The 13,886-nt window shown below is 41.7% G+C and overlaps 1 protein-coding gene across 8 annotated transcripts in view; it reads left to right on the forward strand.

Annotated features, from left to right (window-relative positions):
* The first annotated feature begins 1,403 nt into the window (after window positions 1-1,403).
* The window catches only part of apc (APC regulator of WNT signaling pathway), a 45,159-nt gene continuing 32,676 nt past the window's right edge, over window positions 1,404-13,886 (forward strand). For 2 of the 8 annotated variants that reach the window (XM_071373763.1, XM_071374343.1), the window contains exons 1-2: window positions 1,405-1,627; window positions 13,722-13,874. In XM_071373763.1, the coding sequence (XP_071229864.1) occupies window positions 13,740-13,874 (135 nt within the window). In that variant the 5' untranslated portion in view covers window positions 1,405-1,627; window positions 13,722-13,739. Of the gene's footprint in view, window positions 1,628-9,644; window positions 9,750-10,353; window positions 10,371-10,409; window positions 10,592-10,652; window positions 10,870-13,721; window positions 13,875-13,886 lie in introns of those variants that run through there. The other 6 variants (XM_071373839.1, XM_071374094.1, XM_071374005.1 and 3 more) reach the window with 6 other exon arrangements.

Consider the following 13,886-nt stretch of genomic DNA (forward strand, 5'->3'; position numbering starts at 1 on the left):
GCTCCCACGAGCTCTCTGGCCTGTTGGGAAGGGGACTCATACTTACCCTGGAGCTGATGAACGCATTAGGACTGCTGCTATTCAAGTCAAGGGTTGGATTTACCTACAACCAGTAGCCTGGCTGGTGCAGCTCCCAGCCATCCTTGATGAGGACGCAGAAGTACCTGCTACCTATAACAGACTTTCCCTCTGATTAGAATGTCTTAGCAGACATTTGGGGAGGCTGCGTATGAAAGCCTGTCCCTTTAAGAACTCAGGGATGATGTCACAGCTATCACAAGCTTGCAGAGTGTTCGGTTCATTACCAAGTGCAGCTCGCCACCTACTGCTGTGAACACAAATCTCAGTTTTTGGACATTATTCCTTTCTAACCAATGTATTCATCACTGTGTGTAAATACCAGAACTGTAAGTATGGTATTTGTTTTTTGCCTCATATTTAACTGATGAAGTTGTCAATGGTTTAAGAATATTTTTGTAATTATTACAGCATTATGTATCTAGTTTTTTATGCTAGCTATCTAACATTGTTAGCTGGCTAGTTTGATGTTGCTAGCTACTTGTATTTTCGTTTCAGTTATTGGATTATTATAGATGAGAGCTGTATATCTTGGTTTGTTATTGCTAAATGAATGTGCCTTATTTTAGTATTGATGCCATTGTATTAATGTTTATTACTTCCAGACCACATTTACATTGTATATGGTAAATGGACAGTTAATTGTTTAATCATAGTTGAGTGACATGGCACAGAATTGCAAACATTGTTAATCTCTAATCAACATTAGAGAACCCTGAACTGAGGAACTGTCTTTCTCACAATCTCTCTAATAGGAGTACAATCTGCTCACTCAGTCAGTGTTTAAATTCCAGAGGCACCGCCCTGTACTTTGGTAGGGGGTTAAGGCAGGGTTTCCTAAATTCGGCCCTCGCACACTAAGGGGTGCACGTTTCGGTTTTTGCCCTAGCACTACACATCCGATTTAAATAATAAAGTAATCATCAAGCTTTGATCATTTGAATCAACTATGTAGTGTTAGGGGGGGAAAAAACGCCACGAGAACCGAGTTTGCGAAACTATGGTTTAGGGTTAGAATTGGGGCTCCTGGGTGGCGCAGTGGTTAAAGCACTGCATCTCAGTGCTAGAGGCGTCACTACAGACCCTGGTTCGATTCCACCCGGGATAGGGAGTCCCACAGGGTGGCGCACAATTGGCCCAGTTTGGGCCGTCATTGTAAATAAGAATTTGTTCTAACTGACTTGCCTAGTTAAATATTTTTTTTATAAAAAATAAAAGGGTAGGGACATCCCAAGGATCCCAGATAGCACAACCATTCTCTTCTCACGGCCTGAGGGCGGATACCCTTTGCGCATCATCATCAAGCATGCGCGCAAGCTGACAGTAGAGACAACATGGCGTAACGAAGGAAGCAAGAGTACAAAGAAAAAAAGCGGAGGGAGACACAATAGAAAAAAGTTTAGTTCGAGTCTTGAAGACTGTAACATTTCAAAGTATAGGAATGGACCCCCGTATGAAGTTAGATTCGAGGTTTTGATAGTGAATTTCACCCTGGAATACACTATAAAGTACTCGGTGCAAATAGGAGCGAATGTTGATAACGTTACAGGTAAGATAATTTACCTTAGCTAAATGTTAGCTCGCGAGCTAGCTAACGTTAGCTTTTTAGCGAGCAATCTACTACACGTTAGCTACAAAGTAGCCTGTTTTGACTGGAAGAAAACACATTTATCTGGCAATGCAAGTACCTCCGGTAGACCTTTTCAACTGAGTAGGACACGAACTCATGTCAACTATTTTGAGCATGGCTATGGAAATGAGCTGGCATGAACTTCCTTTAGCTTGCGTGCTAGTTTATGATAGGTAGCCTACAATTATCCCAGGCTACTGCTAGCTATCGGAAATGTAATAAAGAAGAGGACGACACTTTTTTGGGGCAAGCTGCCAGCACTTTAAAGAAACGTTATGTTAGTTACTTTCTTACACATAAATTATGGACGTCAAAGTTGTTTTAAAATAACCGTGCAGCGTCCCGTGTAGTAAAGTAATTGAGCGTTTTCATGTATCACGAGCTTGTTACAAAGTTTACTAATGTACGAAGAACTTGCTAACTAAAATATTACAATCGCTACAGCTACTTTACGTTCCATCAAGTTTGGCTTGCTACTTTGTATCCAGTAGGTTGTATTGCATTGCTTAAACAAACCCTTTGTGTGACAAATTAGCCACGTACACTGTTATTGATCAGGCGCTAGGATGTTGTGAAAGTATTTTTATGTTTCAGTAGGCAGCTGAACATTGGAGTTGTAAACAACTTTACATTATGGGCTACTCTACAGGAATATAACAACAAGATACTGTTGTTTTTCTGCTCAGTTGTCTACAACATCATGCACTTGCTTGTCTAGCCTTCTGTAGCCCAGTGTTTCCCAACAGAGGTCTTTGGAAACCCCCAGCCAGCCCATTCCACATATTTGTTAAATTCCACCACCAGCACACCTGATTCCTTTTGACTAGTTGCATCAGGTGTGGTGGAAATGAACATATGTGTGGGGGGCCCAAAGACTGAGTTGCAGCCTATGTGAGACAGCATTATATTCTACCGGTCCCTCCAATTTTGCAATTCTTTGCACCATCTGGTAACCTTTGTGGTTACATCAAATACAGCCACACATTTTTAAAATATTTTTATTTATTTAACCAGGCAAGTCAGTTAAGTGTTAACTGTTACAGACCTATATCCATCCTGCCCTGCCTTTCTTAAGTCTTTGAAAACCAAGTGAACAAACAGATCACTGACCACTTAGAATCCTACCGTAACTATGCAATTTGTTTTCGGAGCTGGGCACGGGTGCACCTCAGCCACGCTCAAGATCCTAAACGATATCATAACCGCCATCGATAAAAGACAGTACTGTGCAGCAGTCTTTATCGACCTGGCCAAGGCTTTCGACTCTCTATCACCGTATTCTTATCGGCAGACTCAACAGCCTTGGTTTCTCTAATGACTGCCTCGCCTGGTTCACTAACTACTTCTCAGAGTTCAGTGTGTCAAATCGGAGGGCCTGTTGTCCGGACCTCTGGCAGTCTCTATGGAGGTGCCACAGAGTTCAATTCTCGGGCCAACTCTTTTCTCTGTATATATCAATGATGTCACTCTTGCTGCGGGTGATTCTTTGATCCCATCTCTATGCAGATGACACCATTCTGTATACTTCTGGCCCTTTGGACACTGTGTTAACAAACCTACAGACGAGCTTCAATGCCAAACAACACTCCTTCCGCGGACTCCAACTGCTCTTAAATGCTAGTAAAATGAAATGCATGCTCTTCAACTGATCGCTGCCCGCACCCGCCTGCCCGTCTAGCATCACTACTCTGGACGGTTCTGACTTAGAATTTGTGGACAACTATAATACCTAGGTGTCTGGCTAGACTGTAAACTCTCCTTCCAGACTAATATTAAGCACCTCCAATCCAAAATTAAATCTAGAATCGTCTTCCTATTTCGCAACAAAGCCTCCTTCACTCATGCTACCAAACATACCCTCGTAAAACTGACTCCTACCGATCCTTGACTTCGGTGATATCATTTACAAAATAGCCTCCAACACTCTACTCATCAAATTGGATGTAGTCTATCAGTGCCATCCGTTTTGTCACCAAAGCCCCATATGCTACCAACCACTGCGACCTGTACGCTCTCGTTGGCTGGTCCTCTCTACGTATTTGACGCCAAACCCACTGGCTCCAGGTCATCTATACGTTTTTGCTAGGTAAAGCTCCGCCTTATCTCAGCTCACTGGTCACCATAGCAACGCCCACCCGTAGCACGCACTCCAGCAGGTATATTTCACTGGTCATCCCCAAATCCAACACCTAATTTGGCTGCCTTTCCTTCCAGTTCTCTGCTGAGCCAATGACTGGAACGAATTACAAAAATCACTGAAGTTGGAGACATATCTCCCTCACTAACTTTAAGCATCAGCTGTCAGAGCAGCTTACCAATCGCTGCAGCTGTACACAGTCCATCTGTAAATAGCCCATCCAACCAACTACCTACCTCATCCCATATTTGTTTTTGTTTTTCTACTCTTTTGCAGTATTCAAGTATTTCTACTTGCACATCCTCATCTGCACATCTATCACTCCAGTGTTAATTGCTAAATTGTAATTACTTCGCCACTATTGGCCTATTTATTGCCTTACCTTCTTACTTCATTTGCATACACTGTATACAGATTTTTCTATTGTGTTATTGACTACGTTTGTTTATCCCACGTGTAACTGTGTTTGTGTCGCACTGCTTTGCTTTATCTTGGCCAGGTCGCAGTTTTAAATGAGAACTTGTTCTCAACTGACCTACCTGGTTAAATAAAGGTGAAATAAAAAAAGAACAAATTCTTATTTACAATGACGGCCTAGGAATAATGGGTTAATCTGCCTTGTTCAGGGGCAGAAAGACAGATTTTTACCTTGGCAGCTCAGGGATTCGATCTAGCAACCTTTCGTTACTAGTCCAATGCTCTAACCACTAGGCTACCTGCCGCCCCGCGTTCCCATGTTCTCCTGTCTCATCTTTTTTGGTGACCACAGACACCCACAAATTATTCTGGGATAGTGTTTTTATTGCATTGCTCTTTCCATGTTGATAGAAAACTCATGTATATTATTCCCGTTGGGTACCCCACTATTGCGTTGACTGGGTTGGAGGACTGTCAGTGTTTGGTCTCTCTATGGTATATCTTTAGCTTGTTGCCTTGAATTGAGCTAAGTTGATGAAAAATGTTTCCCACACATAGGCAAAGGATTGTGTGAGAATTATACTAAGGACAACACCAACAATGAGAGAGGGGACCAGGCCAGCCAACAAGACGGTGTCCCAAATGGCACTTTATTCACTACGGGGGCATTGTCTCTGGTCGAATTTAATGCACTATATAGGAACTAGGGTGCCGTTTGGGACGCGGTCCAAGGGTCCTTGGCTGCCAAGGTCTGGCTTCCCCTGGCTCTTTCACAGTCTTCATTTGCATGAAAAAACCTGCATTTAGAAATACGTTTTCATTTTCCCGTTGTTCTCTGTTGCGTGGTGATACAGGGCAACCATTGAGAGGGAGAGAGATGAGTATGATTTAACACTAACAAGAAGCTCATTCAGATGTCTTTTATTTGTCAGGTTTTTAATTGAGTAGGCAAATATAGTCAACAATGGTACTGTGGCGCTGTGAATCCAAGATGGAGGAGACAATTACTCTATCGTTCAAAACGTTTGGTCACTTAGAAATGTCCTTGTTTTTGAAAGAAAACAAATTCTTTGCCTTAAAATAACATAAAATTGATCAGAAATAGTGTAGACATTGTTAATGTTGTAAATGGCTATTGTAGCTGTAAACGGCAGATTTGTTATTGATATAAAAATAATAATAATAGAATATCTACATAGGCCTACAGAGGCCCATTATCAGCAACCATCACTCCTGTGTTCCAATGTTGTGTTAGCTAATCCAAGTTGATCATTTTAAAATGCTAATTGATCATTATAAACCATTTTGCACTTATGTTAGCACAGCTGAAAACTGTTATGCTGATTTTAAAGAAGCATTAAAACTGGCCTTTGGTCTAGTTGAGGATCTGGAGCATCAGCATTTGTGGGTTCGATTACAGGCTCAAAATGGTCAGAAACAAAGATCTTTCTTCTGAAACTCGACAGTCTATTCTTGTTCTGAGAAATGAAGGCTATTCCATGCCAGAAATGGACAAGAAATTGAAGATCTCGTAAGTTGAAAAATGTAGCCACACAATGAAAAACGTAGCAACACAATGGAAAAATATATTGTATTAAAGCTAGAATCTTAAATTTTTCTAGGCACACGGGTGTTGCAAAATAAACATGTCAGGTCACCCAGCTAAATATTTATGCGCATATGCGAGTAAAATGGTTGCACTGTAGAGCCCCGTAGAACATCTGGCTATAGCCCTAATCCTATAACAGCATCAGTCTATAACCTAAACACTTTAGTACTATTTTCTGCTTGGTTGGAATATGAGCTCCTCCTGACAGGAAAAGACTCCTGAACCCAGGTCCTGCTGTGAAGGCCAGGACATCCAGTATTCTCTCTGTGCTCCTCCACTCACATGATGGGTATCTATGGGGTTGCTATTGTTATGGAATTAGATCTCACTGGGGAATGTGTTTGACTTCCACGCTAGCTAGTGGGTTCCTTCCAGGCAGTCAGTCAATGCTTTCACTCTGACTCTGTCTCACAACCAATTATGTAGGCCTATGCTATGTCAAGTATTTATTGTAAATTTATTTATTTACTCAGGTGTCAATTGACACTTGGCTAAGTCCCACCCCCCTTGGTTACCTCAGACAACATTTTCCCGGGAAGCCCTATTCCCCGTTCAACCACCGGCAAAATCCCCCTCACAATGATCTCAAACTGTTTTTAATACACAATAAAATGAAACAGACTACCTGTTGCTAATCAGGAGACTCTCGGGTATGTTGTGGTGGACTGTCATTACAGTTGCTTCAAGGGAACCTGGTAAAATGCTTGTAGTGTAGCTAGCACCTGGATGTCTAATCACTGTCAGCATGCAGCCAAAGTTACTAACCATTTTTGGAGCTAACTAGTGCTCTCATCGTATCCTGATGTCAACAGCAGATGAGTGTTATTCATAACATGGCTAACTTAGTTAGCTAACATTTCGGGGGGGAGAAGTTATATTAACTGGCTAGCTAGCAGTTAGGTGGTCAATAAGGGAAAGGGGGGATACCTAGTCAGTTGTACAACTGAATGCTTTCAACGGAAATGTCTTCCACATTTAACCCCCCTCTGAATCAGAGAGGTGCGGGGCTGCCTTAATCGACATCCACGTCAATAAGACAGAGCTATCTATAATTGTGTGTTCTTTTAGTTCTTAGGCTGTTCTTTACGATTCAACTTTGCAGATGTTTTTATTTGTCTGTTTATTTCCGGGCAACACTAGGCTAATTTGTTTAAACAGGGTTTATTTCAAGTTTATGATGAGATCCTTTGTCTAACAGGCTGACTAAGCTAATACGCAAATCTCCTATTAGCGTAAGGTCACAGTTGTTCTCAACTGGCCTACCTGGTTAAATAAAGGTGAAATAAAAAATAAGGGAGGGTTAACCCAATTGTGCAGATTGTTATATCAGTGTTTGGTTTTGGTCCTGGGTGTTCGCCCCATATTTGTGTTTGTCACTATTGATTCTCTGGGGGTTATTTTTGTGTTGCTTTCAGGTGTGTGGTGCCCTCTTAACCTCCGCCCCCTGCAATCCGGTCAATGGTGTGACCTTCAGGGCTCTCAGATTTTCTCGAGTTTTCTCACGACATTCCTGGATTACTCATTTATATTAATAAAGTCTGATTTTAATCAACAAATATGATACAGTTGAAAAAAAGTTACCGGTACAAGACAGCGTACATATCTGGCTGTGTTGGCAGAATCACTACATATCCCATGGAGCCAAGCGGGTGGGCATAGGCCCAGGCAATCAGAATGAGTTTTTCCCAACAAAAGGGCAATATTAGAGACAGAGTGCTCCTCAGCAACCCCCCCCCCCCCCCCTCAGACGATCCCGCAGGTGAAGAAGCCGGATGTGTAGGTCCTGGGCTGGCGTGGTTACACGTGTTGTTGTGAGGCCGGTTGGACGTACTACCAAATTCTCTAAAAATGAAGTTGCAGGCAGCTTATGGAAGAGAATTGAATATTACATTTTATGGCAACAGCTCTGGTGTACATTATTGCAGTCGGCATGCCAATTACACACTCCCTCAACATCTGTGGCATTGTGCTGTGTGACACAACTGCACATTTTAAAGTGGCCTGTTATTGTCCCCAGTACAAGGTGCACCTGTGTAATGACCATGCTGTTTTATCAGCTTCTTGATATGCCACACCTGTTAGGTGGATTGATTATCTTGGCAAAGGAAAAAATGCTCACTAACAGGGATGTAATCACATTTGTGCACAACATTTTAGAGAATTAAGCTTTGTGTGTGGAAAATTAGTTTTTTTTCAGCTCATGTTGCATTTGTAGTTTTAACATAACAAAGCGACCCTAGAATAATTAGCCTAAACAATAAATAAAGCGTTCCATGTCAGCAATTGCATTCAACTGTTTTTAGTCTTTGCTGTAATAAAGGCTTTACAAAAAACATTTTTGTAACACTGGTATGCTTATCATTTATTTGGTATTTACATTCTTTGATCGCCAGTAGGTTCCACAACTAATCCATTTTTTTTTTTACACACACTTTATTCCACTTTCCGTCCTGAGCAACCAGTAAACATTCCCCTGTTTCAAGTTTATTTGTCACGTCCTCTGCATCCATTATGCTGTTAGTGTTCTGAGTTTGTTGTAACCAATTTGATGTGATTATGATTGACTAAGTCAGGCCCCATTGGTCACGTGCATGGATTGCGATGCATACATGTGCCGCGTAAAGAGAGCAAGGGTTGAGGGAATGTTTTCTTTCCCTAAACAAATGAGAGATTTCGATAACAGAACTTTTCAGTCAGAAATGGCTGTAATTATGTTACAGCTTCAGCAACACGGACAGCGCGATAAACACTTGATGTTCTGTGGTGGTCGCTGCAGCAGAGAGGAGAGAAAGACAATGGGTGCTAGTCACACAGGCACTTTTTAACATAGTGCAACAAGTCTGAGCCCCGTCTGACACAATCAAATCAATTGCGGTCAGACTCACTCTTAGTCATTTGTGTCTTAATTATTTAATCAAACAGTGCACTTAAAGCATCAGACAAGCTCAGTGCATACAGTTGATTTTATTAAAACACATAGGTCTATATATATGGGAAAAATACACATTTAAAAAAATGTGTACCAATCGTTTGGTCGAAAGATTTCGACCAAGATTCTTTTGTTGTTGGGGACAGCCCTAGTTAAGTAGCAATGATATCCTTTGACACTGTCATCTTACAACAGATATCTCGAACCAGTCAAACTATTCAACCAAACAATAAATCAATACATTGTTTAAGTAAGTTTCTTTCCATCAAATTTCTAAGTTACAGATTTATTGTATAACCAGCAAAGGAGTTTTGGAGCTGAGGGTCGAGTATTTATGAAGTTTGGTAATGGGGACGAAAACTAGCATAGTTCATCTAGCCAGCTAGTTTAGCCAGGGGAAAAGAGTTTGGGCCTAGTGCGCATGTGCACCAGCTGGGCGCACGTATGCGCACTAGGCTAATTCAGGAGACTGATTGTAGTTTTTATGCCCTGATATCAGGAGCCGGCAGGGGAAATATTTGATTTAAACAATTCAGAAACAAATAGAAGACTTATATTTAAGGAGAGCAACTTGACATACTACCCTGAAATCAGATGTCATTTTCAACAGTAAAAAAAAAGCTTAAAATGATATTTGCTTGAACCTGAGTCCAGAAAATTGTGAATTCCCATCCGGACACGGTAGACTCCTCCTCACCGCTTTATAAGAGCCCTAATTGAGTCGGCTGGGAGAAGCAGCTGTGCCACAGAGCTGGAAGCCAGCCAGCATCGGTCACTGCAGAACCAGCCACGGAAACAGCAGAACAGGGCTGTCCCTGCCTGATCCTCGCTGCCAGGCGATTGGCTGTACCGAGTGGTCATGTGACCGGTTGCTGGCTGGATGTGCTTTCAGCATCGGACACATTTGAGAAGGAGATGGGATGGACACTGTCACTGCTATCGAAATGGGGTAAGGTTTTGCTTTGTCAATTATTGAAAAGACCCCCACTTCTCCTTTCTACAACGGACAAAAATTGAGACGTTTTTTAAAATTCTGTCTGTTAATGGGGATTAGGGGCAGGCAGGGAGCTCCAGGGGGAATAATGGTGTGTTTGTGTGAATAGCGAGGCGTATCCGCTAAGCCTTTTGGAGGGAGAGAGGGAGAGACTTCTGATTAGCCTAGCTACCGGTTATGCTCCAACAAAGCAGATGTGTCATTGTGACTGTGCGACGCTGTCTTTCTTTGGACACTGTAGGGTTGCTATGGGGTCAGTCTGACAGTGGCTGTGTCGTCTGTTGAAGTCGTCATTGGTTAATCCCTGGTTGTATTGTGCTGTGAAGGGCTGGGTTAGTTGGGTTGTGTATGTGTGTGTGAGCTCACACCACTGTCTGCCTACTTTTTCTTTGTGGTGTCAAGGGAAGGGCATTTGTCGCTCAGCAGCTGACTGCTGGGGTTTTTCTGGTTTAGCTATCTGCTGAGGGGGGGTCTCCATCCCTAGTGTGTGTCTCTCTCTCTCACACACACCCTTTCACAGATTCACAAAAAGCCTCATCCATCCAGTGCAGTGCTACGTTCACTGCCAGACGTAAGGTAAATGTGAGCGCCTGCCTGGTTGTTTTATCGTGTCAAGATGGAATCCTCATTTTCGAGAGAGGAAGATGTTAATTTAGAGAATTGGACACAAGGAGGATTTGTCATTTTCATTATACATTTTAATGCACCAGGAAGCATCAACCTGCAAAATGGATACTCAGAATTAGCCAATTTAAGGGGAGGATGTATTTTGAGAACATTGATGCAATATTCATGAGGTAGAAAAAGGATGCAGTCCTCTTCTTTCTCAGCCCCTGCTCTGTTGTTCTTTTCATTCATTTGTTCATTCCCCCTTCGTGTTTCTTCTCGCTCGCGCCCCGTTCAAACCCTTTTGTAGGCAATATTTGACAGGTTTAGCCTATATGGTGCCAGTAGCGGTTTGCTTTGTTCAATGTTGTGTTGCTTTGTTTTCTCTATCTAGAGATATTACTGACTGATTTTTAGTGGGCTGAGTTCTGTGGGTGTATAGCTACATGATGCAGAGGGAGAGGACATGGTAAGATTCTAGATTATTTAAAAAAAAAAATTTTTACCTGCAAGCTTTGTGTGTATTGTACAGTTACATTTTACATTTAAGTCATTTAGCAGACGCTCTTATCCAGAGCGAAGTTACAGCCTACACATTGTATTGTACAGTTACAGCCTACACATTGTATCAGTTGAATCTATTTGTACTAAAAAAACGTTTTGTTTTCATCCATGACCTAGCCTACGTTTATTGCACACTAGTGAATGACCGAGGAAGAGCGATCAATGTTGTCTACTAGCCTAATTAAAATAACAGCGCATTAGTCTAATATCTGGAGGAAATTCATTTTGTGAAATATAGGTTAAAACTGTACAGTAAGGGGCAGGAGAAGTAGCCTAATACGGAAATGGTGTGGTGATGACAGGGAGCTCATGCAGATGGGTCTAACTGATAATACGATTATGAACTGATGTGGATGTTGACGTAATTGATAATGCAATTATGAAACTGATATAGGCCTACGGGCTTGTGTAATTTTTAATACAATTTGTGTAACTGTAGCCTACCTTCCTGCCAGATATCTATAACAGCCATATTTTACTATAAACTATAGAATTTATGTTGATATTACACTGGGGCACAGTACAATGATCATTGTAGCATTGCAACCTCATTCTGTATCCCATCCCTCTTCATAGTCAGCAGTTGTAGACGCTGGCTGATAAATGATGGTGATGATAAGCTCTCTCTCTTATGGCGTAGGCTAGAATTGAATCTCCAAAATGGCTGCCAATTGAACTACTTCAGTCTGCATCTGCCAACAGGGGCTTGTCTTTTGGCTCACCTTCTGCAGTTCTCTGTAATGTGAATGCATGAAGTGGCAGTGTATCCATAAAATAACCTTTAAAAAAAAAATACACATCCCCGATCCAATTTTGGTTACCCCTTTGCATCAATGGATGTAGAACCCTGATATATTATGTGTTCTTTAGACAGTGCATTGACAGAACTCACAGGGTGGTTCTGGAATGCTGCGAGTGTTGTTCTCTACCCATCCTGTGTATAGGATCCAGCCTAGTGAGGGCAGTATTGACATTTTGGGACAGACTCACTGCCCAATCAACCCAGCCTAATTGACTCACTGAATTCGTTTGGCGCTTCATTGAATCTTTGGCAAACAAATGTTACTCTAGTCTAGGGAACCAGGACATTGTGTCAAACAAACCAATATCATGGTTCTGAATTACTAATATTGCACTGTGAAGTTGATCGATTAGTCAATGTCGACCAGGGGATAATATAAGCCACTGTTAAGGTTAGTTAGGTCTGTATGCTCGTGCCGGAGTCTGCTATAGTGGTAGCATTGCTAAAGAGTTCCAAAGAGTAAGCCTTCATGCCAAGGCCTTTGCTGATATTTAACATGTCACTCACTGATCATTTGGTAACCAAAGAGTGATACATTTTCCACCTCTGTGATCCAGTTACTACTCATCCCCGTTTGCTTGCCACCTACCCTCTCCATGATGGATGATCTAAAAATAAAAACTTTTCCTCAGCAAGACGAACGAGTGTCCCTCTGTCATGTAGAGTTGTCTTCACAGGGCTGTAGGGGGCTCTGTGTTGCGTGAGTAATGGTGTTCCCTTAGCTGGTTGACTACATTTCTGTCTTCTAGATCCTCTCTTCTCAGCTGCTCTCAGAGAAACCCAAGTTAACACATTAGTAAACCACGGCCTGCCCTACTCATAGTAGATGCAATGCACAGTCTCTGTGGTATGGTCCTTGCAAATGTTGGTTGCAGTAGATAGCATAGATTTTTAGTTGCATTAACAAGGAGTATAGTGTAAACCGTGCCCATTTTGGCCTAGGCTTAAATTGTACAGATGTGGTCAGTGAACATGATATGGATTATCAGTGTTGTAGGATGTGGTTAATATTGAAAATATAAGGTTAAAATCTATTGGATTTTGTGGTGTTTAGACAATGCCATGTGCATTGAAATTTCAGTGGAGGGATATCGTGGTAGTTGGCCATGAACCATTTGACAGGTGGTATGGCAAGAGATGCTATGGCACCGTTGTGCTCTGGCTGTAGCTTCACAGTGGTGGACTGGGCTTCCATGTCAGCTGGAGACTTGGAAAAATTGGACCTTGCATTTAATCCTCTTTTTGTTCTTGCATCTAAACCAAATTAATGTTTCTCAATATTTTTTGCTAAAATGCAGGCTAATAACTACGCTATTATTGAACTGTTATCGTAATTACGATGATCCACTTCTTCCAACAACCGTTTGTCTGATCAAAATCAATACAGTAAAGCTAGTCCAACCACTGACACGGCTTGTAAAATCTGCCCAGGCGTGAATTATTCACAAGCCTAATGTTTTTAAAACCTGTGTGTGAATTGCTCTAAACATAAAGCCATGTAAGACATTTACAACTCTTATTCTCCAGATCTTATTCTCAACCGTTTTTCATAAAATCTTGTGTGCTGCTTTTTGTTTTAATGTGACTTGCTTTGGCCCTTGAGCAACTGGACTCGTCTTAAGTCCTGCCTCTCTGATTGAAAAAGGTTTTAATTCTTATAACCATTGCTGAACTGTAATTTGCCAATGTAATGGTAGAGGAAATGGTGCTATGAATGTATCAAGGCTTTTTAAAGCCCATTTTCTATGAAGAGCTGGATACTAATTGACATTGTGTTATGGACACTTTCACCACTGACCATAATGTAGCCTAGCTTAATTATATCCATCAATCAAATGTAGGCTTCCAGATTAATTGTGATTGAGGCGGTCTGTCTGTTTTTATGGGAAATTTTCCAGTGCTAGTAGGAGTTGATTCAACCTTATTAACCGTTGTTAATGTGTCCTTGTCCTTAGGTCAAGAGGTAGTCCAAGATGGCTGCAGCGTCTTATGATCAGCTGCTGAAGCAAGTGGAGGCACTGAAGATGGAGAACTCCAACCTTCGACAAGAGCTTGAGGACAACTCCAACCACTTGACCAAACTGGAGACGGAAGCCTCCAATATGAAGGTAATCAGACCT

The sequence above is a fragment of the Salvelinus alpinus genome, chromosome 1, assembly GCF_045679555.1.
Source record: "Salvelinus alpinus chromosome 1, SLU_Salpinus.1, whole genome shotgun sequence".
Taxonomy (NCBI): domain Eukaryota; kingdom Metazoa; phylum Chordata; class Actinopteri; order Salmoniformes; family Salmonidae; genus Salvelinus; species Salvelinus alpinus.